Source organism: Canis lupus, chromosome 17, assembly GCF_003254725.2.
Source record: "Canis lupus dingo isolate Sandy chromosome 17, ASM325472v2, whole genome shotgun sequence".
Taxonomy (NCBI): Eukaryota; Metazoa; Chordata; class Mammalia; order Carnivora; family Canidae; genus Canis; species Canis lupus.
In genome coordinates, this window is record NC_064259.1 from 7,087,615 (window position 1) to 7,111,365 (window position 23,751).

At 46.2% G+C, this 23,751-nt stretch overlaps 2 protein-coding genes across 6 annotated transcripts in view; one reads left to right on the forward strand and one right to left on the reverse strand.

The window, feature by feature from the left end:
• LOC112664849 (collagen alpha-1(I) chain-like) overlaps positions 1 to 14,506 on the reverse strand; it is a 28,748-nt gene extending 14,242 nt beyond the window's left edge. Inside the window, exons 1-4 of one of the 5 annotated variants that reach the window (XR_003140041.3) lie at positions 11,835 to 12,201; positions 9,989 to 10,042; positions 9,479 to 9,583; positions 8,979 to 9,250 (exon numbers count right to left, since the gene is read on the reverse strand). Coding sequence is in view for 2 of the 5 variants with exons in the window: in XM_049095327.1 (XP_048951284.1) it covers positions 13,325 to 13,400; positions 13,927 to 14,501 (651 nt within the window). In the remaining 3 variants the exon portion in view is untranslated. Of the gene's footprint in view, positions 1 to 8,978; positions 9,251 to 9,478; positions 9,584 to 9,988; positions 10,043 to 11,834; positions 12,202 to 13,186; positions 13,401 to 13,926 lie in introns of those variants that run through there. The other 4 variants (XR_003140042.3, XM_049095328.1, XM_049095327.1 and 1 more) reach the window with 4 other exon arrangements.
• On the forward strand, positions 14,445 to 21,772 carry RRM2 (ribonucleotide reductase regulatory subunit M2). Its single transcript, XM_025454676.3, has 10 exons — positions 14,445 to 14,580; positions 14,654 to 14,728; positions 15,108 to 15,251; positions 15,557 to 15,673; positions 16,262 to 16,395; positions 18,246 to 18,340; positions 18,465 to 18,598; positions 19,487 to 19,591; positions 19,678 to 19,791; positions 19,869 to 21,772. The coding sequence occupies exons 1-10, from the start codon at positions 14,470 to 14,472 to the stop codon at positions 20,019 to 20,021; spliced, it is 1,182 nt and encodes a 393-aa protein (XP_025310461.2). The 5' UTR covers positions 14,445 to 14,469; the 3' UTR covers positions 20,022 to 21,772.
• The last annotated feature ends 1,979 nt before the right edge of the window (positions 21,773 to 23,751 follow it).

Genomic DNA, 23,751 nt, shown 5'->3' on the forward strand with positions numbered 1-23,751 from the left:
TGAGACCAGAATGAGATGAGTGGGCTGTGAAAGAGACCAGGAGAAAGGGCATCTCAGACCCTGAGAACAGCTACCCTGAGGGCTCTGTGTGGGCTCAACTTGGAATGGCCACCAAACACAAAGAAGTAACAAGCACTAAGCTATAAAGCTAACAAGCACTACTGAGAATTAAATCCAAGGAGAAATGTGCAGAACCTACAAGAAAAATATGATAAGATTCACTGGTAGTTGTTAAACAAAACCTTACTGAAGAAGTATATCAGGTTCATGAATGGGTGGACACATTGCTTAAGATAATATTTTCCCCCAAACGATCTACACACTCAGTGTGATTATAATTTAAAAATTCTAGTTGTTGTTTCTAGTCTGTTTTAATTTGGAACTTGACAAATGGGTTGTTAAGATTCATCTGACAAGTAACTGTGTAAGAATAGTCCAGAAATACTTGAATAAAAGACTAATAGAGGCATCTGGCTGGCTCAGGCCACAGATCATGTGGCTCTAGATCTCAGGGTCTTGAATTCAAGCCCCATGTTGGGTGTGGAGCCTAAAAAAGAAGAAGAAGGAGGAGGAGGAAGAGGAGGAGGAGAATGAGAGAGTCACGCCCCAGCAGACATAAAAAGTAAATTACATAACTACAAAAATTAAAAGAATATGGTAATTGATCAATGACACATAATTGGGCATTCAGAAATCATACATATGGAAATTTAGTACTGTATTTTATAGGATAGAGATACATTTAACATTAGTATAGAAAAAGGGGCGGCCGGCTGGCTCAGTTGGTAGAGCATGCATCTCTTGGTCTCCAGGTGTTGAGTTCAAGCTCTACTTTGAGCTAAGTATAACTTACTTAAAAAACAAAACAAAACAAACATAAAATACCTATCAACTAAAATTAGTATAGAAAGGATAAGTAGATTACACAATATGGATATTGGAACAATAACCAATTGATTTTAAAAAGTAGAACTCAGGGCCACCTGGCTAGCTCATTTGGTGGAGCACAAGGCTCTGGATCTCAGGTGGTGTGTGCAAGCCCCACACTGGGTGTCAGGTTTACTTAAAAATAAAATATTAAAAAGAAAAGTAGAGCTCAGCTATTAAAAAGTAGAGTAGACCTCAACCTTATTCAGCAGACCAGAGAGTCAAGGGTACAAAGTAAGTCATCAATGTCTGCACGAGAATGTATTTTTGTGTGGTGTTTTAGCAGGACAGCAAAACCAGAAACCAGAAGAGGAAAAATTTAACAGCTTAACCGCATGAACACTTATGAACTTCTGAATGGTAAAAGACACCATAAGTGATATTAAAAGATAAATGAAAAAGCCACAGACCAGGAGGAAATGTTTGCAAACCACCTGCCTGACAAAGGACTTGTGTCCAAAATATAATAAAGAATTCTCTAAACTCAACAGTAAGCAAACAACCAAAAATGTCACCGGACATTGCCAAATGTCCCTGGGGGCTCAAAATCACGCCCAGCTGAGAACTACTGAAGTAGAAAATGAGTAAAAGACCCAAACAGACACTTCGATGGAGAGGATGTGTGAATTCAAAGTAAGTGCACTGGAAAAGTTCATTACCATGAACGAGGAAGGAAATCCCTAAAGCTCCATCGACACATCACTATTCACTTGCTAGAATGGTCACATAGAAACTACCGGCAATATCAAGTGCTTGTGAGGATGTGAAGTGACTGGAACTAGCGTTCATCACTAGTGAACAGGTAAATGGTACAACCACTCCACAAAACAGCTTGGCAGCTTCTTGTAAAGTTAAACAGACACTTAGTATCTGAGCCAGCAATTATACCCCTGAATGTTTATCCTAAAGAAATGAAAGCTTATATTCACATAAAAATCTATACATGAGTATTCACAACAGCTTTATTTGTAATAGCCAATACCTGGGGGAAAAATCCAGATGTCCTCCACCAGGGGAGCGGTTATACACATGGTGGCACATCCGTACCATGGGATACCAACTCAGAAATGAAAAGGAACAGACTACTCATGCACTGAGCAACATGGATCCACCTCAAGCTCCTTATGCTGAGTGCAAAAAGCCCTGCACATTGCATGGTTCCATGTATATAATATTCTCTAAGTGACAAATTATGGTGATGGAGACAGACTGCTGATTGCCAGCAGTTGAAGAGGGGGGTGATCTGGACTATTAAGGAGTAACACAGGGACTTTCTTTGTGGTGATGGACAGTTCTGCATCCTGATTTGGTGATGGTTACTCAAATCTACACACGTGACCAATTTCCAAGAACCATCTACACACAAACACTCTCAGAAACGCATGTAGAAACTGCTGAAATCCAAATAATCTTCAAAATGTGGGAATCCCTGGGTGGCTAATCGGTTAAGTGCCTGCCTTCAGCCCAGGGCGTGATCCTAGAGACCCGGGATCAAGTCCCACATCAGGTTCCCTGCATGGAGCCTGCTTCTCCCTCTGCCTGTGTCTCTGCCTCTGTGTGTGTGTGTGTCTCTCATGAATAAATAAATAAAATCTTTTTAAAAAAATCTTCAAAATGTGCTTAATGGAGTTGCGCCAATGGCAATTTCCTGATTTTGACAATTCACTGCGGTTATGTAAGATTTTGAGGGAGTCAGCGTGAAGGGCATGCCAGGACTCTGTACTGCTTTTGCAACTTCTTAGGTGTCTTAAACTATTTCGAAATTAGAAAGTTATCCTTTTTAAAAAGACATACACAAAAAATTAGTAAAATATAACTGCTGTATATGTAATGGAAAAAGAGGTACCATCCAAAATAAATAGAGATCCTATAAATCAATAAGAAAATGGTGAATAACCCAATCAATGTAGTGACAGGTATCAGGTAATTCTGAGGAGAAACATAAATGGACATTAGGCAAATATCCATGTGTCCATATTCAATCTCATTAATAATCAATCAGGGGTGCCTGGGTAGCTCAGTGGGTTAAGCATTCTGCCTTCCACTCAGGTCATGATCCTGGGGCCCGGGGATCAAGTCCCATGTTGGGCTCCCTGCTCAGTGGGGAGTCTCCTTCTCCCTCTGCCCCTCACCCTGCTCTCTCTCTCTCTCTCTCTCTAATAAATAAATAAAATCTCGGGGGCGGGGGGGGGGAAGACAAAGGCGCCTGGGTGGCTCAGTGGTAAGTGTTTGCTTTGGCTCAGATCATGATCTCAGGGTCCTGGGATGAAGCCTCTCATTGCCGCTCTCTGCTCAGTGGGGAGCCTGCTTCTCCCTCTCCCTCTGCCTGCCACTCCCCCTGCTTGTGCCTACCCGTGCGCTCTGTCAGGTAAATAAATAAAACCTTTAAAAAAGAAAAGAAAAGAAAAGAAAAGAAAAGAAAAGAAAAGAAAAGAAAAGAAAAAAAAAGACAATAAGCAAATATTAGTTTCCATCTATACAAGACTGGCCAGGCTATAGACAAGGGGCATCCCACTTACTGTTGGTAGGCATAAACTGGCCAACATTCTTTTTTTTTTTTTTTTTAAGATTGTATTTATTTATTCATGAGAGACACAGAAAGGCAGGAACATAGGCAGAGGGAGAAGCAGGCTCCCCTGGGAAGCCTGATATGGACTCGATCCCAGGACCCCCAGGATCACGACCTGAGCAGAAGGCAGATGCTCAACCATAGAGCCACCCACGTGCCCACTGGCCAACATTCTAGCAAGCAGCTTGATGGCACCAACTCAAATGCTAAATGTTTACAGCATTTGACCAAATAATTCTACACCCAAGAAATACAAAGACCTACACTGCAGCACTGTTTTTAATAGTGGAAAATTAGAGATGACTGACATGTTCGTTACAGGCAGTTGGTTAGACAAAATAGAATAAACGCCATGGATATTTATTTGGGGCTTTTGATGTTCCAGGCACTTTCTTAAGTGCTTTACATGTGTCGACTCAATTAATCCTCATAATAATCCTATGAAATAGGTTCTAGGTCCTGTTAGGCTCATTTCACAACTGGGGAAACATATTCATTATCAAGTGGGAAAGCTGGGATTCGCATCCAGGCAGCCTGGGTCCAGAAACTGTACCCTTAGCCAAATACCACATTTCCAAGTGCTAATGTGGACGGATGTGCAGGTGTTATTAGAGTGAGAAAATCAGTATGTATAACAGGATCCCAGACAACAGTGTGTTTATATAAAGAAACTTCTGACTTTATCTTTGGGGCTAGCTATTATGGGAAACATTTACTCTTTTGTTTATACATTTTTATACTATTTGAATTCTTACAATACAAAATGTATCACTTTTATGATTGGAGAGATTATAAGGATATTTAAAGGTAACAGACCCTAAACATATAAGAGAGAGAGGAGCAAGGAGAGAGAGGAGGAGAGAGAGGAGAGAGAGGAGAGGAGAGAGAGGAGAGAGGGAGAGAGGGAGAGAGAGACACCTGATAGGAATTTAACAGCTGCGGGCACTTGCTCCACTCCCCATCCCCGTTGCTATGGGAGTGTCTCCCTCTGGCTGAGGTCCTGCCCCAGAAGGTAAAGGTAGAAGAATGTCCTGGAGCTATAGTAGGTACTGACTCCTGGTAGGTGGTGGGCCACCCTCTCCAGGCCTCTTCAGGGCTGGCTTCTCCCTGAGCAGCTGACACCGCCCCAGGGAACAGGAGATCACAGGCCAAAGTAAAACTACTTCAAAAGAAAAACAACAAACTGGATTCCAAATACCATCAAAAACTGGAGATTAGAAGGGACACACCAAGAATTTAGAATAAACATAACATAAAGAGACTCTTAACTCTGGGAAACAAACTGAGGGTCGCTGGAGGGGAGGGTTTGGGGGGGACAGGGTAATTGGGTGACTGGCATTAAGGAGGACATGTGACGTGATGAGCACTGGGTGTTATATAAGATGATGAATCACTGACTTGTGCTCTGAAACTAATAATACACGATATGTTAATTAATTGAATTTAAGTAAATTTTTAAAAATTCTAAAAAAAAAAAAGAAACTTAATCTCATAAGAACTTCTTTTATCTTAAAGCCTTTTGAGATAAATCCAGTTGTCATTTCTTTTTTTCTTTTTTGGGTAAGGAATTATTTATTAATTTATTATTTAATTATTATTATTATGTTTTAAATATGAGCTTAGATTTTACATATGACTTTACAAAGTAACTATGTAAATCTATTAGTGCTGTTAAAATTGGTGCTTTCTATTTAAAAAAATAAAAGTATTTCCCTTTCCAAATAAATAAATAAAGTCTGTGGATGTGAGGTTCTAAAAGTCATGCCAGTCAAGCTTTAAAAATGCTAGTATTTGCAACGTGGTGGGAATTACATCCCCTGCAATTATTTATTTATTTATTTATTTATTTATTTATTTATTCATGAGAGAGAGAGAGAGAGAGAGGCAGAGATACAGGCAGAGGGAGAAGCAAGGCTCCATGCAGGGAACCCGACATGGGACTTGATCCCGGGTCTCCAGGGTCACACCCTGGGCTGAAGGTGGTGCCAAACCGCTGAGCCACCAGGGCTGACCCCCTGCAACTATTTAAATGTAGGATGAAAAAATTCAAATGTCAATTCAGTGTATGCAAAGAGGCACATCACTTTTCTATACCGTTTTAGGGGTTACTGAAGTAAAAAGCAGACACCGACCCCAGCCCTGCGTTGTGCTGGCTGCCTGATTCTGGCCTCTTGAAGGCCCAAGCTCTGAGTGTGCACATCCTGGGTTTAGAGCTCTGCTAAGGCTGTGAGGCAAGAACTGTCTACACTCTGGCTAGAAAGCAATTTCTTGATTGGAATCCAAGCTTAAAAATGCATCTGCCCCTCTTTGGGAGAAACAAAAATAGGGTCACTTTGTGGCTAACACCCACATCCAAAAGCTTCACCCATTTGGGGGCATGGGCCAGGGAATGGGAGAGCTTCCTGCTTAACCATTTCCTGCCCAGGACTGAGTGAGCTGCGTGGAAACTAACTACAAAGTTTTAACCTAAAGAGACTGGAGCAAAGCAGGGAGCTGCTCCCTGGGCTTAAGAGGCTACCATGCACATGGCCCTGATTTATGTCTGAGTGAAGTAATAGTTCATTTTTTTGTGTTAAAGACCAAAATTTAGCTGAGCAAATTTCAAAGATCTAATCGGACTTTTTTTTTAGTTTTTAAAAAAGATTTTATTCATTTGATGGAGCTAGAGAGTGCACAAGCAGGGTTGGGAGAAGCAGAGGGAAAGGGAGAAGCAGAGTCCTTGCTGAGCAGGGAGCCCAATGAGGGGCTTGATCCCAGGATGCTGGGATCATGACCTGAGTCGAAGGCAGATGCTTAACCGCTTAACCGACTGGGCCACCCAGGTGCCCCAGCTTTATTTGTTTATTTTTAAATATTTAATTAGGGGCTCAGGTCATGATCCCGGGGTCCTGGGATGGAGTCCCATATGGGCTCCCTGTAGGGAGCCTGCTTCTCCCTCTGCCTATGGCTCTGCCTTTCTCTATGTGTCTCTCATGCATAAATAAATAAAATCTTGGAAAATTTTTTAATTAAATTATTTAGGGAAAGAGTGCGTGCATACAAGCGACAGTAAGAGGCAGAGGGAGAGGTTAGAGAGAGAATCTCAAGCAGACTGCTCATTAAGCATGGAGCTACTTGCGGGGCTTGATCCCACCACCCTGAGATCACAACCAGAGCTGAAATCAAGAGTCCCTCATTTAATCGACTGCGCCACTCCGGAGCCCCAGATTGGCCTTATTAATTGATTCATGAAATCAGGCGGCATCCCATCTAGCAAGCAGAGGGGAGTATCATGGAGCTGCAGAAAAGGAAGTGTTTTTAAAGGAAGGACTTGAGGAAAAGAAAATTAGTAGCAAAGAATCCTAAGTTTCAGGTGAGGTGTCCTCCTACTGGTAACTTACTGAAAGATTCTGTCTGTAACTTCTGTAACTTTCCAAGTGCTTACTAGTGTCAGGGTTCCAGGTGTCCTGATTAAAGGTTACATTCCGGTGTTGGGGGGGGGGGGGATGTTGCAACTGCAGTTAGGTATTAAATCTTGGTTTGCTGACCAGGGGATCTTAATAGGAGTGGATCCATTTGGGGGCCTGTGTTTTCCTTTGTAACAGCTCCCAATACCAAAACAGAGTGTGTTTGTTTATTTTTTATTTATTTGGGAGAGAGAACGAGAGAGAGAGAGAGAGAGAGAGAGAGAGAGAGAGAGATCATGAGCAGGAGGGAGGAGCAGAGAAAGAAGCAGACACCCCACTGAGCAGGGAGCCCGATACAGGACTTGATCCCAGGATGCTGGGATTATGACCTGAGCCCAAGGCAGACACTTAAGCGACTGAGCCACCCAGGTGTCCCCAAAACAGAGTTTAAAGAGCTAACATTGAATCTAAGAAGAGACGCTCTTTTTCTCAAATGCTAGTACCCTTAGAGCAATGAAAAAATTTCTCCTGCTCACTAAATAAGCGAGAGTCTGGGCTTTTGCCCCAAGCTGCTCTCCAGGGTTCTACATCTCTGCCGTGTTCTGGGCGGAGGCTATGTGTGCCGCAGTCTGGTGCAAGGCCATGTTTGACCCAGGGTGGCAAGGACAATGTGTTGGAAATTCTCAGGAGCCGCTAACTGGTGAAGTTGGGATTCTCCATCCAGGTTCACAACTTCTCTTCCACGATGCCTCGTCTTCCCTATTCATGTAATCCAACCAATGTCTGCTCACCGGGGCTGCCTCTTTCCTCCCCTCCACCGTGCCCTACCTGTCTGCTTAGGGGGCCGATCCAAACAGGGTGCACAGTGCCAGGGAGGAAAACGAGGCAGCTCTGCAGCACACTGTTGGCACACGGTGTGGAGAAAGCAGTCAAGGTGGCAGCCCAGGCCAGGCACACACTTGAGCATGGATGTTACCAAACCTGGGGGCGGGGGGTGTCCTCAGATCAGCCTCACGTGTCTGTCAGGGGGCCTGATGCTTCACGGGAGTAGGAATCAGGCCAGAGGGGGGATGTGTGGGGCTTTGTGGATGGAGACACGCAGGGCTGGCCCCTCTTGCTCATGACTCACTCCTTCATTTCCTTGGGGGAAGGCTGGCCCCCCATTGTGATGGCCAGAGGTGCAGCATGGACCTCTGGTTTGAGTGGGAGCCCCCACTTCTGCTTTGCTTGCCTGCCTAGAGACTACTGTGCTGGTGGGGGGGAGGAGACAGAAGAAAGATGGGACAGAGGGGCTGAAATAATGACCAGGGCTGTGGGTCACTGGGGACCTGCAAATGAAGTAGGAAAGACACATTGGAATAGCTTCAGTTTTGTCTTTCAGGAGACTAGGAGAGGTCAGCAAGGCTTGCTAAATGGGGAGGACTGGACTTTCATAAACACCTTTAAGGCGCTTTAAATATCCTGCTCCCTTTAATCCTCAGGAGAACCCCATGTAGTAGGAATTATCATGCCCATTTTATCAGTAAAGCAACCAACTCGGAAATATCAAGAGGTTTGTCCCAGGTCATCTAATAAATAAGAAGCGAGCCTGGAATTCAGACTTGATTCCAGGGCTGGTCCCCGTCATTCCATCACACTGACTGAGTCTGGAAGCAGCTGAACTTCTAGGAAGTTTGTCTTCAGGGCTTTGGAGGATTGATTTGCCTGGGCTTTGCTTCTCCTCCTTCTGAAGTTATCATTTAGCTCAAATGCATGAGATGGTGAGTATGGCCTCCTGGGTTCTTCTCTGAGGACTTCACCCTCCCTTCCCTCCCCTCCCAGCCCTCCCCCCCACCCCATGGGGATTTGTTCCTACTTGCAAACCCGTTTGCATAGGTTGCTCTAAGTCTACCAGTTCAGAATGACATTTACAGCTGCTGTCCCCTCTCCGCCCAAACATACATGTATGTGACCACAGTACCTAGAAAGAACTCACTATTGTGGCCCCTTATCCAGGGAAGGAGGCGATTAAGAAAAAATTATCAGTAATAAGCCAACAGGAAGCTGATCTTGATTGTGAGGAAATAAACTTATCCTGGGCCTACAACATTGTGCCCTTCCATCCTTATTTTTTTCTTTCTTTTTGAAATTTTAGTTATTTATTCATGAGAGATGGGGGTTGGGGGGCAGAGACAGAGGGAGAAGCAGGCTTTCTGCTAAGCAGGGAGCCCAGATGCAGGGGTTCTATCCCAGAACCTGAGATCATGATGACCTGAGCCAAAGGCAGATGCTTCACGGACTGAGCCAGCCAGGCGCCCTTTATTTTTCTTTCTTTTTTCAAGTCAACCTTGGAATCCTCTTTCAGACATAGCCTGGAGAGGGGCTTGGCCTGGCAGGAAGGTGAGAGTAGTGAGTTTGAGGATTGGTAGGGAAAGCCCTGGTGATCAGGCCCAGAAAGAGGGAGGGAAAGAGGGCCCTGGGGCAAACTGCAGGGAGCAGGAGGGTAGCATTTTCATGAGAGATGAGTGGAGGGGAGGTCCTCAGTTGGGTTTTCTGTGGTTGACGGAGGAGGACCGGAGGGCAGAAAAAGGCTGACCCAACTCTACTCTTGGCTCACCGCCCCACTCTTGCAGTCCCACAGCTAGCAAGTCACACTTGGGATGGAGTATTCTGTTTTCCAGCTTCCCTCCAAGGCAGTTTCCTCAACAGGATTCTGAGCATCCTGAAGATGTGAAAGGCGAATGTCAAGTTCAGAGGGAGGAAGGGGCTGCTCTGGAGCCACACAGGGAGCAGTTCACAGTTTTTGAGAATGGCTGACTTTGCTGCCTCGTGGTTGGGAAACAAAAGAACTCCCCGGACAGAAGGGACAGGTGGGTTGTAGGAAGGAAATTTCATAAACAGAATTCGGCATATCTTATGATCTTATTCAGCCTTAAATATGAATCTTATTCTTATTAAATCTTATTTTTATCATTATTCTTATTATTCTTCTTAAATATGAATCTTATTCAGCCTTAAAAATGAACGATATCCTGACCCAGGTCACAACATGGATGAACCTGGAGGATGTTATGCTGAGTGAAATAAGCCAGTCACAAAAGGAGAAATATTTTAAGATTCCGCTTACCTAAGGCACTTAGTCAAGTTCAGGAAGGCAAAGACGGATGCTGGTTATGATAGCCTGGTGGGCGGGGAGGATGGACAGCTAGTGTTTAATGGGGACAGAGTTTCGGTTTGGGACGAAGAGGTTCTAGAGATGCAGGGTGGTGATTGAAGGTTGCACAATAGTGTAGTGAATTTCATGGCATTGATTTGCTCCTTGAAAATGGCTCAAATGGTAAATCATAGCTTATGTATATTTTACTACAATAAAAAAAAGCTAAATCTAATAAAGCCTTTAGATAGAACTCCCCATTATATATATAAATATATTTATTTTTTATATTAAAAATATTAAAAAATATATATATACACACACATACACACACACACACACACAAATACAGGGGTTAGCAAAACAAGTTAAATGACACTATGGAGACCCAATGAGGCCAGTGTAGAATGTGGGACAATCTACAAGAAAACTGGCCTGAACTTTAAAAAGTCAATGTCACGGGGAAAAAAAAAAATAGGAGAGTTGTTCTGAATAAAAGAGAACAAAAAGACACAATAACCAAATGTACTGTGTGCACTTAAAATGGACAAACTGAAAAAACATATTTGAAATACCTGGGAACACTTGATTATGGGCTAGATATTAGATAGTATTAAGGAATTAATGTTAGTTTTCTTAGGTGTGAACATGTTACTGTGGTTATGTTTAGAGAATGTCTTTAGTTTCAGGAGATACCTGCTGAGATATATTGAAAAGTCTGGGGGTGACATGGCATGGCATCTGCACCTCACTTTCAAATGATCTAGAAAAAAACAAAAGCCTCACATACCCAGTGAAGGGGAGAAAGCAAATATGGCAAAGGGGAAATGATTGTTGAATCCTACACTGGTGGTGGGTGAACGCTGGAGAATTCTTTCCATTTTTGTGTCTGTTGAAATATTCCTAATAAAAAGTTGAGGGAGAGAATGGCTAAAATGAACAACTCCGGAAATAACTGATGTTGGTGAAGATGTGGAGGAAGGGGAGCCCTCTTACACTGTTAGTAGGAGTGCAAACTCATGCAGCCACTCTGGAAAACAGTATGGAAGTTCCTCAAAAAGTTAAAAATAGAATTATCCTATGACCCAGCAATTGCACTACCAGGTATTCATCCAAAAGATAAGTGACTAAAAGTGGTACATTCACCCCAATGTTTAGAGCAATGTCCACAATAGCCAATCTATGGAAAGAGCCCAGATGTCCATTGACATGTGAATGGATAGAGAAGATGTGGTAGGGGCACCTGCATGGCTCAGTCAGTTAAGTGTCTGCCTACGGCTCAGGTCCTGATCTGGGGTCCTGGGATTGAGCCCCAGGTCAGGCACCCTGCGTGGGGGAGGGGAGTCTGCTTCTCTCTCTCCCTCTAACCCCCTCCCCATACACACACATCTGCTAGTGCTCTTGCTCTCTCAAATGAATAAATAAAAATCTTAAAAAAGAAAAAGATGTGGTGGTATATACCTACGATGGAATATTACTCAGCCATGAAAAAGAATGAAACGTTGCCATTCACAGTGATGTGGATGGAGCTAGAGGGTATCATGCCAAGCAATACTGGTCAGTTAGAAAAAGGCAAATACCATGATTTCACTCATATGTGGTATTTCAGAAACAAAACAGATGAACATAGGGGAAGGGAAGGAAAAAGTAAGAGGATAATTGAGAGGGAGGTAAACCATAAGAGACTCTTAACTCCAGGAAATAAACAGAGTGGCTGGGGTGGAGGTGAGTAGGAGGACGGGGTTAGGGGTGATGGGCTTTCAGGAGGGCAGGAGTGAGTGCTGGGTGTTCTGTGCAACTGATGAACACTCAATCCTACCTCTAAAATGAAATAAGAAGTTGGGGCAGAAAAATTCTAGCTGTGCGGTTGGAGCTGTGTGACCTTGGGCAGTCTCCTTGCCTCCTTGGCCTTCCTTTCTTCACCTGAAAAGGCCTGAAAGCCCCCCACACGGTTGTCTGGGTTACAAGCCCGAAGCACCTGGCTCAGGTGCCCAGGGGCTGCGGGGTGGCTGTCGCCAGGAGGGTTAACAGGCGGTCCCTGGCAGGTGTCTGGGGGAGTGAGCAGTGGCTTTGAGAAAGCCGCTTGAGCTCCCGGCCCGGGCCTCTGCCTGTGGGGGGTGGATGGGGAAGTGACCCCTTAGGGGCCACCTCGCCCTGCCCGCTGGAGGGAGGAGGATGGGTAAAGGCGCAACCGCGAGGGGCGGGGCGGCGGGAGCGCGGGCCCGGAAGTGGGGGGGGCGGGGCTGGGCGCCGAGGCCCCGCCCTCTGGAGGCTGGGGGCGGAGCCTCTCCCTCCCGCCGGCCAATCGTGGAGCAGATGTCAAAACGGGCGCCCAGAGGAAACGAAAAGGAACCGCAGACGCGCGGTGCCTGGTGCTGGCGCGTGGCGGCCGCGGCGCGCATCCCGTCGCGGCGCCCGGGTCCCCCGGTCTGGCCGTGCGCCCCCGTCTCTCTCCGGGCCGCAGGGCAGAGAGGAGGCACCGGGGGCCCGAAGCCCACCTCCGAGCGGGGCCACGTAGCTTTCGGCGCCCGCTTCCTCTTGGAAAGTCCGAGCAGCCGGAGCGCGGAGGAGGGAGCACGGGACGTGCCCCCGTGACTCACCGTCGGGAGGGCTGAAGGGGAGAATGGCGGCGACCTTTCTTTCTGCCTCGTGCTACCTACTTCTGGTCTTTCCCAGTTTTCTACAGTGCACCCGTGTTGTTTGGGGAGTCAGGAAAAAGTGAAGCTAAGAACGAAGTCAAATTCTGGCTGGCTCACAGAGTGATACTTTCATGGGTTCCTGTACATACAGAGTATATAACAGGAGCTAAGCAAAAAGCACATGGTGCCCGAGACAGCAACCGAAAGGAGCACTTCGGTTATGGATGATGCGAAATCGGAATGTGAGTTGGGTAGTGGAGGATACCAGGGCATCCTTGATACATTTATTAGATGTGATAATGGCTTTATCAGCCATAAAATCATCTCTAACAATACCCATTTTTCTGGAGCTGGATGCTGAAGGAAGGTGGCATTGACAATGCCTGCGAGTTGCTTTAAAACTAAGGATGCTAGACCAAAGTTTTAGTTACTGCTTTGTCTAAGGGCTAGGATCGTCACTGATCTTTCTCTGAGGCTTGAGAATACATTAAACACAGTATGTACGTGGTACTAAGAAATGGAAGAAACAGACCCAAGTGAGGAGGGGGATCTTCCCTACCTCTGACCTCTTTATAATATCTAGAAAAGACCCTGTAAAAAGTCCAGTGTTTCTCTTAGTGACAGCCCTAAGAGTGTTTGCAGATTTTGGAACTTTTCACAGGGGAATCATTTATTTCTTGGTTATTAACATTTCTTTCTCTTCACTTCTGGCATTTTGCCACTTGCACGGCAAATGTCTGGCAAATCTGAAAAACCAAATACAAAGTAAAACAAAAACTGTTAATGAATTCGTGTCTGCCTCATGACAATGCAGGTTTTCAATCTCTTCAGACTACTTGATGCCCAATAAGCAGTAGATGAATTCCCAGTTCTTCAAGCTTTCAAGATGTTTTTGCTCAGCTTCTGATTTTTAAAAATGCTGACACAGGGGAAGGTGGTCTGACACCAGGCACAAGTTCAGGGGCAAACTGTACCAAAGGCCCTCTCTGGCATTTAGTTAACTCGGCTTTACAAAGGACTGTGCATTTTTACCAGAATTATCGCACTGATCTCATTTTATTAATGATCCCACAGGTTAGGTCGGGCGACAAGTCCCATTTTACCAAGGAGGGCAAGGAATGTTTTACAACCAGGTGAGGGACACAGCAACTGCACTGCGGGACTCCGTGGCCAGCGACCCTAACCGTTAGGCAGCACGGTTGTCGCCGACCCTCCGGCCGCCAGGTCAGCCGGAACTCGAGGACCCCTAACCCCCCACCCAGAGCCACGTACCTAAACGGTCGCAACCCCGCGCTCGTCTCTCGCAGCCAGGGGCGTTTCCAGGCATTTGCACCAACCTCATTTGCAAAACCACTCGCCTCAACCCGCGAAAACGGTTCAGGGGTGGGGGAATGGTCTCCCGCCCGCTCCCGGGCGGCCTCCAATCGCGTTGCTTCATTCAATCCCGAGCGGTTCCCGGGTAGGCGAGTCCCGCGCGCGCCACGGCCACCGAATCGCGCGGGGGCTGCACCCTTCGCCCGGGCGGGGGCCCGCAGGGGCCGGGCGGCGGCGCCCCTCGCGCGGTGGGCGGGCCCGGGGGTCCCGGGGGTCCCGGGGGTCCCCGAGGGGTCGCGCAGGGTCCGGGGCGGCCGGCGGCGGGGGCTCCCGCGCGGCTCTCGAATCGCGGACGTCCGGCGGCGCATCCAATGGGAAGGCGGCGCCTGGCCACGCCCACCGCGCGCGCCCCTCGGCGGTGGGCTTTTAAAGGCCGGCCCGGCGGCGCGGGGGCTCCCCGGACCTGCGCCGCCGCCGCCGCCGAGCCCGCCTGCCGCCGCCATGCTCTCCGTCCGCGTCCCGCTCGCCACCATCGCGGACCCCCAGCAGCAGCAGCAGCAGCTCCAGCTCTCGCCCCTCAAGGGGCTCAGCCTGGCGGACAAGGAGAACACGGTGAGCGCGCGCGCGGGCCCGGGGGCGGGGACCTGAGGGCCGGGGCTGCCCCTCACCGCGCGTCTCCCCGCAGCCCCCGGCCCTCAGCGGCACCCGCGTGCTGGCCAGCAAGACCGCCCGGAGGATCTTCCAGGAGCCCGCCGAGCCGGTGAGTGGCGGGGCGGCCGGCGGGGAAGCGGCCTTTGCGGGCGGGGCGCTGCCGGCAGGGGGCGCCCGCCGCCTGTTGGCGCCAAAGCCTCATTGTCTCCCCTGCGTTTCTAACCCAGCCACTCCCCGGCCCGCGCTCCTTTCCCGCCAAGGCATTCCCTCCCGCTCCTGTCTGCCCTTCCTCACACTTGCGCACACTCCCCCCTTTCCCCTCTTGCACCCCGGTTGTGTTCTCTGTACCATGCCGTGTGTGACAGCCGACACTTGACACGCCGAACCACACGGGATTGCCGGTAACTGAACGCGCTGAGCCGCAAAAAGTGGCGATTTCATGTGGTTCGCCCTACCAGAGACATTTCATTACTTTCTCACCCCCACAGAAAACTAAGGTACTTGCCCCCAGCGCGGAGGAGGAACCACTGCTGAGAGAAAACCCCCGTCGCTTTGTCATCTTCCCTATCGAGTACCATGATATTTGGCAGATGTATAAGAAAGCGGAGGCTTCCTTTTGGACAGCCGAAGAGGTAACCCGAGGCAGGAGCTGGGGCCCTACAAGGTTAAGTGTAGTAAGCGTTGCCCCCAGAGGAAGCCCCCTGCAGGAGTGGATGCAACTTGCTTGAAATATACTTAACTCTTCCTCTTGCCCCTCTTGGGGATGGTTGCCCACTGAGGATGTGAGACGTTCTAAGTGGCAAAGGGAGCTGAGCATGGGAGGGATGTTCCCGATCAAGTGGTGTCAGGACACTTAACAGAAGAAGGTCTAAGGGTTAGGTATGTGTGTGTACGGCCCCACATGCTTACCGTCCCTTGTGAACCTCTTAAACCTCAGGTGGATCTTTCCAAGGACATTCAGCACTGGGAATCCCTGAAGCCTGAGGAGAGATATTTTATATCCCATGTTCTGGCTTTCTTTGCAGCGAGCGATGGCATAGTAAATGAAAACTTGGTGAGTTTCCAAAAAAACATCTGCTTTCGTTCGCTTCCAGATTAAAGAAACGGGCCAAGTCATTCCAGAAAAAAACTAATCCTCTTTCCTCATCTTTTTAAGTTCTGTATTTGTAAGCTGGTAGTTCTATTACATGGTGTTTCCTGTTTTATAATCTACTTTGCAGTTGTTTCTTCTTTAGGGTTAGTCATTGTCCCCCCTCCGGGCTCAAGAAGCTTAAAGACAATGTCAAGTGGTAGGAATAGGTTTACTCCTTATGACTATGACATTGTTTCTTTTTTGTGGCTTTGCTTTTTTAAAAAAATTTGATTCCATATATGTCTTATTGTGAGTGGTTCCTTCCTGCAGTGGACTAGGAAGAAATGAAGAATGTTTGCATAATCCCTATAAAATAGACCTTATCTGTTTCCTGATCTGTAAATTGAGGTAAAATTTTGGCATAAAATGTCCAGCTTTACCCCAGAATAGTGAAAACGTATTGTTTCTAAAAATAGAAACAAACCTTATAATACTGCAAAGGGAGTGTGATGTATCCAGGATCCTGAGTGGATGTTCCTGGAGCTGAATTGTGATGTGTTTTACCACTAGGTGGAGCGGTTTAGCCAAGAAGTTCAGATTACGGAAGCCCGCTGTTTCTATGGCTTCCAAATTGCCATGGAAAACATCCACTCTGAGATGTATAGTCTCCTCATTGACACTTATATTAAAGATTCCAAAGAAAGGTGAGTATTTGGGTGGTCTGCCAACGTGTTCAGGATTCACTAATTGTTAAAATATTTCAACTTTTCGCGGTTACATAGGGGTAGAAGGATTCCAAGTGACTAGGCAGGCAGACAAGGCAGTTTCTACTGCCCCTCGTCCTGTGTGCTCTGAGGAAGAGGCCTAAACTCACTTTATTAGCCAGTCACTTAAAAACAAGTCATGAGGGACACCTGGATGGGTCAGTTGTTGAGCGTCTGCCATCAGCTCAGGACATGATCTGAGGTTTCCGGGATCGGGTCCTGTATTGGGCTCCCTGCATGGAGCCTGTTTCTCCCTCTGCCTGTGTTCTGCTGCATCTCTCTCTGTGTCTCCCATGAATAAATAAATAAAATCTTTTTTTTTTTTTTTAATAAAATCTTAAAAAAAAAAAGTCATGAGGTTACTCCATTTTTAGAGATGGGAGTATACTGTTGGTCATTGAATCCAGTGTCTTTCTTCCAAAACAAAACACATCCATAGAGGCTGTATGATGAAGGAAATCCTAGGTCTGACAGTTTTTACTCATGTGCAAATCTGTTAACCTCAAACGAGAAGCTGGGGCAAAGTGGAGGGGAATAGAGGACACATCCAAATAGAACGTTACTTTTCCTCTTAAAGACCTTGTAATGTGGTACAGAAAATAAGTTTAAGAGAGAGATTCTAGAGTGAAGCAAAGGCAGCAGTTTACTGATAGATGAGTTTAGGCACAGGACTGTGTGAGGAGATGGGTTTGCATTATGGGATCACAGAGGAGAAATCAAGGTAGCTTGAGGCCAGTTTTACATTTTCCAGATTGGAGAGGAGGAGAAAGTTAGAAATGGCCGTGTGAGTGGTCTAGATACCAAGGTCAACTTCAGGATGAGAGTCCTGCGTGGTACAGAAGTGATAGAGCTGTAAAGTAGGCTCTTGTGGCTTATCTGGAATAATGTGAAGGGGAAAAATGAGTGGTGGCTTGGAAGGGCTGGCAGGCTTCGGGAGACAAGTTTATAGACCGAAATGAGGAAGGATAAACGTAGGCCTGACTGAGATAAATAAACAGAATGGGCAGTAGGATCAGGAGGGTCTGGTGGTTCAAAAGCTAGGGAGAGGCAGACCCTGGTCTCAGGATGTCGACATGGAAAGAGAATGAAGAGAGCAATGTGGTTGCTCTAATGACCTTGGGTTCAGAAGACAAGGTCACCTGATAAAGGGACAGGCTGGGGAATCTAGACTCCCAAGCTGGGCACAGAAGGCGGAAGAGGATAATAAGGAAGAACTAGGCAAGTCGGGGGGACAGTTGATTTACTTTCCTGATCTGGGATCATCAGTGTAAGTATAGACTTATAAGTAGGAAGCAAGCTCAGATTATTCGGTTTATTGGCTTTAATTATTTTATTATATCCATATGGCATTTGGGGCCTATATAATTAGCCCGATATGATTAGTGAAGATGGTGCTACCTAGGAAGATAATGGTCAGCGTAGCTTAAATAGTCTTAGCAGTTAAGATTTTATGGCTTCTCAAGTTTAAAGATAGGGCCTGTGAACTTTGTCATGACCTGGACTTGATATAATAAAAGCCGATAAATGTTCTTGGTGTAATGGACTAAGACTTTTAAGGTTAGTAGATCTCAGGGCTCCTTGTGAAGTAAAGAATACCTATTTTGGTATTAACAGGAGCCAAATGAATGTTGGGATTTTAAAAAGAACACTTGGTGGGGGGTGGGAAGCAAAAAAGGTAATGAGAAAACATTTCAGTTTTGAGTCTCAATTTCGCCTTGGTCCCAGTGTTCTCTACATGTTTGTGGTAGGAAGTCTTTGTTGTAATTGCTGATATTCTGGGTGTCTCCTAGGGAATTTCTCTTCAACGCCATTGAGACGATGCCTTGTGTAAAGAAGAAGGCAGATTGGGCCTTGCGTTGGATTGGGGACAAAGAAGCTACCTATGGTAAGGCCACTTGGCCCCACGGATGCCTGAGTTTCATCCTCTAAGTGACATCATGGTTTGTTGGCCCTTCCTGTGCACATGTACGGTTGCTCACCGGAACCATGTCGGTGTTAACTCTTCACAGGAGAACGGGTTGTGGCCTTTGCTGCCGTGGAAGGAATCTTCTTTTCGGGTTCTTTTGCGTCAATATTCTGGCTCAAGAAACGGGGCCTGATGCCTGGCCTCACGTTTTCCAATGAACTTATTAGCAGAGATGAGGTGAGTCTAATTCAGGCTAATGTGCACCCCAAACATCTACAACTCTTTGGTTCACTGAAGGGAACTCGATAAAATGTTGCCTCATGTCCACATTGAACATGAATTCAGCCATATCTGGGCTTGGTAGAACATGAAATATATTGAAAGTACTTGTATTCTCAATACTCGTCCAGTCTCCTGTATGAGCCTACTGTGCTCCAAAGTTGGTCGATAAGCATCCTAAAGGAAGTGAGAATCCTTCTGGTCCAGTGTCCTGTCTTTGACTGCACTTGGATTAAGCTGGAGGGAAAGGCGAAGATGTCTAGATGCTCTCATTTGATTCTAGTTGGCAAAGCCAGAGCCACAGACCCTGTCATGCTTGGAGCCCAGTGACCAATAAGTTGATCTTGCTTTGTAAGTTCTTCCTTCTGATCTAGGAACATCAGGGTTACTTGGCACTAAGACTTGTAGACTCCATTCACTGGCAGTTGCATCACTGATTTCCTGACCATTAGGTTGTAAATCTCAAAACCAGCCAAGTCAATCTCAAAGCAGCCTAGTCACTGCTGGGAATAGTGGCAAAATGAGAGCTCACGGATGTAGAAAAAAATGCTTTGAGCTGAAGTCCTACCCTGTCCTGTGCTCCTGTATGGGGCAGCAGGGAACAGACTTGGCCTGCTGTCATTGCCCTGGGTAGCAGTGTTGAGGGCCTTGGGATAAGGCTGAACCTGCCGTGACCTACACAGAGCAGATGGCAGTTGAAATCCTTTTCCCTTTGACAGTTTTAAGTGCTTTTAGTATGTTCGCATGAGACATATGAGGAGAATGCAGAAAAGGGTAAAGCCATTTCCTGTTTCACGTTAACGATAGACGTCTGGTTTTATAGTGATCTTAAACCTTTTCTTCTAGGGTTTACACTGTGACTTTGCCTGCCTGATGTTCAAACACCTGGTCCACAAACCTTCAGAGCAGAGGGTGAAGGAAATAATTATCAATGCCGTTAGGATAGAACAGGTGGGTGATACAGGAGGGTCTCTTGTGCTCACCAGAAGAGGTCTTTATGCTTCTGTTCTATTGAGAAGCTGCGTTTCGATCCCTAGGAGTTCCTCACGGAGGCTTTGCCAGTGAAGCTCATTGGGATGAATTGCACGTTAATGAAGCAGTATATTGAATTCGTGGCAGACCGACTTATGCTGGAGCTCGGTTTTAGCAAGGTACAGTATTGTTTATAGCCTTCTGGTTCTCCTGAAACTGCTGTTCTGTATTTAAATTTTCCTGTGAACCTTTTCAGGTTTTCAGAGTAGAAAATCCATTTGACTTTATGGAGAATATTTCACTGGAAGGGAAGACTAACTTCTTTGAGAAGAGAGTAGGCGAGTATCAGAGGATGGGAGTGATGTCAAGTCCAACAGAGAATTCGTTTACCTTGGATGCTGACTTCTAAGTGAATGAAGATGTGCTCTTTGCTGATTTTTTTTTTTCCCTTTCTCATCCAAAAAAAAAAAAATCAGCTACTTGAAGTGTATCAAACCAGCTACACCATGAATCATCCATAACGTTCATTAATAGTATTGTTAAAACTGTGTAGCTACCTCATAAGCAAGCCTGTTGATCAGTTAATGCTAGTCGTCTCACCCAGAAAGAAGCATAGACAAAAAGCTACTCGGATTCTTAATGAAAGATATTGGCCGTGTTTGGCTTTTGCGGGCAGGCTGGCTGTCCACTGACTTCACAGTGGCTCTTGGTGGCAGTCAGGTCTCAAAAGTGTGGGGACTCAAGTGAGTCTGATCTAGCACGATTAATTAGTTAGTCTAAGGCCCTCGGGCGGTGTCAGCCTCTGTGCTTCAAAGCAGATTTTTAAGTTTACGTACCGATTTTTATATAAAACTGGCACTTTACACACAAATAAACATAGTTTGTACTGTTGAAATAAAGGCTTGATTTAACTTAATCTGGTTTCTAGCCCAAATGCAGAGCATTCTATTGACCACTAATGGGAGCCAGTTTGCAATTTACTAGGTAACCAAAAAGTCCATCAAACCTGTGTGAATCAAGCATGTTATTTCTGTTTATTTTCTATAATGAATTGATGTTCTCTTTAATCAACTTTAAAGTCAATCCTTCATATACCTAGGTATTAGCCACTTGGTGCCATGAAGAAACGCAGGTTGTGTTTTATATTTTGGAGGCCAGGTCAAGTATTGTGGATAAGAGGGGAAAGGAGGTTCCAATTAAATCATTAGAGCTTGAAGTGTGATGTAGGCTGACTGCTGGTCGCCTGGGGGTGTGCGAGGATCAGCATCCTTTTATTTCTCAAACCACATTTTCCCCCACCTTGAGTTCTTATAGAAAGAAGATCCTTAGATCCTTAGCTGTAGGGTCTGAGATAATATTGTAAATTGATTTTGAAATCAATCCTTGCACGAATTGACCCGCTTAGGATCTTGCTCCAATTAAGTGGCACAACCAGAACTGAAATTGGCTCCCCGGAAAGTTGAGCATTTTCTCTGATTTGGTCTAATTTGTAAGTAGGTAATGTTGACCTAATCCATTTGTGTCTACTACATGTTTTTTCAATTAGATATTTCTTCTGTTTTTTTGTTCTTTTATATCTGGTTCATATTTTGAAATAATTGCTCAGTTAGTGCAGTTCATGATTGGAGCAGATAGTCTTCAGGGCACTTACTTCCAGCTTTTGCCTCAATCTGAGCATTACCTTGTTGGATTCCTGACCTGCAGTAGAAAACTAGAGTTGCATGAGCTATATTAATACAGGTTCTGTTCACACAGTAATTTTAGAAAGAAGTATAAAATAATATACTTAATAGGATTAGTTTGAATCAACCTGTCTTTGTGTTACCCCTGCTTTCTCCCTCCCCATCAAAAAAAAAAAAAAGAAAAAAAAACAAAAAACCCAGCCAGGAGGTTACGAGAAGGTGGTGGATGATACGCACTGATCCTTTGGCCACATTTGTTAACCTGTCTTTTTGTGTTGGGTGATCACTGACCTGTTTTTTTGTCAGTTTTCTTCATTTATTGTATAAATTGTCAAATAGTCAATTTAAAAATTTCTGTAACGGTGGCTGTCTTTTAAATTATTGTTACCTGAAGTGAATCTAGATAATGTGGTTCTTACCCTTGTGCAACACAAAGGTGAATAAACGTTTTTGCCTCGCGTGTCGGGTGCAGACGGAAGTCGGAAGCAGATTTTCAGATCCTGCCTCCCTTTGGTGCGTAACGTGAGGATTAATTTTTGCCAACTCCGATTCCGTTTCCTAAGCCGTTTAGAGGGAAGCAGGTTTTAGTCAAGCGTTTCAAAGTCTCAAAATTGAATACTGCACTGGGATTAAATGAGCTGTTCTTATGTCCGTTCCTTGATAAATTAATTCGCATTTCAGTTTAGGAAGAAAAATACTTTTCCTGAAGATTTGAGTTTATTTGCTTTTCATCCATTTTGAGGAGGGGACTTCTGATCCCTGTTCTGGCATAAGGTCTATAGGAGAAGGGGTGCCTGAGAGGTGATGGTCAAAAGCATTCCCTATGCTGCCCACGGAGTCTGTAAGTCAGGATAGAGGGGGCTTAAATTCCCAACATCCGTGGGTGAGCTGCTGCTCGGCCTCAGTTTTCCTATCTTGTTACATGATGTGGGTGGGTCTTCCTCGCTTTGCTCTTCCTCACCAAATTGAGCTGCGTGGACTTCTTGGTGGGCTGGGATTAGTCCCTCTGTCTATGAATGGCTTTTCCTGGCCTACCTTCCTAAAGCCTTTCTGAACTCATGACCTTGTCTATCCTGCCACTTGAAATCTGCAGGTATGTGTGTGACCACAGCTGCCCCATCAGGCACTGTTCTGAAGCATAGGAGAGGTGGCAGGGAACCTAGCCAGCCCTCTGCAGCTTAGGTTCCCAAGGAGGAAGCTGAGGTGTGAGTGACTCGGTTAGACCATGAGCCAGGGCAGGGAAGGCATAGCCGAGAACTTGAGGTGGATGGGAGCATTAGGAGAAGCTTGTGTTGGGGGGTGATCTTGTTTCTCTGTGGAGGAGGAGGAGGGAGGTGGGGACTGGTCCTCCAGATTCTCTTCCTGGTCTTCCTGCCAAGGCTCCTGTAGAAGGCACATTCAGGTCCTTACCTGTGTCTTAGCATAAAGGCTCCTAGGATTGGGCCCTGGTGAATGAGAAATTAATTTGAGCTGAGTATTTTGGGGTGGGTGAGGTCTTGGGAGCAGGTGTGTTCTGTGTCTTGGACGAACCTGAGATTGTTGCCTTCATACCCCAAGGGCACTCTAATGTCATTGGATGTGTAAGATCAGGGTGGTGGCAGGCCCAATGGGGTGTTCTGGGCAGCCATGCTCTCAGGATCAACTTAAAACAGCTTCCCTGTGGGCCACCTGTGCCAGCTGCCCACTCTAGAACACACTTCTCATACTTCACCTAGAGGACCTGCATCAGTTAAGTGGTTAGGCCACGGAGTCAGAATTGTCTGCTCGCCGTGGCCTGTGATCTGAGCTGATGACCGGCTTCTTGTGGAGCTGGAACTGGATGGGTATTAAGGCCATCTGGCTAGGTTGCTGACTGGCTGTTTATGTGTGCCATTGAGGATGAAGAGCTCTGCCACCATTGGCCTGGAGATCCTAATAGTGGTTTAATTCTGCATAGCAATATGGTTGCAGCTCCCCGGGGAACTGCTTTGGCTTTTGAGAGAGTAGGATTGTATGGCTTGGCCTGTTGGACCCAGAGAAGGCTGATAGCATACCCCACACCCCATCATCTCTCTCCCCCCGACTCTGCTTCTGTAGAGGAGGCTACCTCCCTGGTGTACTCTGGGCACTTGAGAGTGTGATCCGTGATGGCCCTTGTTCCCTGCAGGGGATCCTCACATCAGGATGTTTTCTGATGAGTGGCTAAACCCACTGTGGATGTAAGGTTCAGGGACCACAGACCCCTTGGCCTGCCTCTAAGTACTGGTGGTTCCAGCAAGAGAGCAAACTGAGGTGACCTGGACACCCACCCCCAGTTTTAAAAACTTGGCCAGTCATCATAAAAGTTAAGTGGGTAATGATTTCCTAAGAAAGGGCAATTTTCTGATGCCGGGAACAGACCGGGACTGGGAAAACAGGCTCATTGCAGCTCTGGGAGGGTAGTTCTTCCTCCCTTAGAGAAATTGGGGGGTGAGGGAC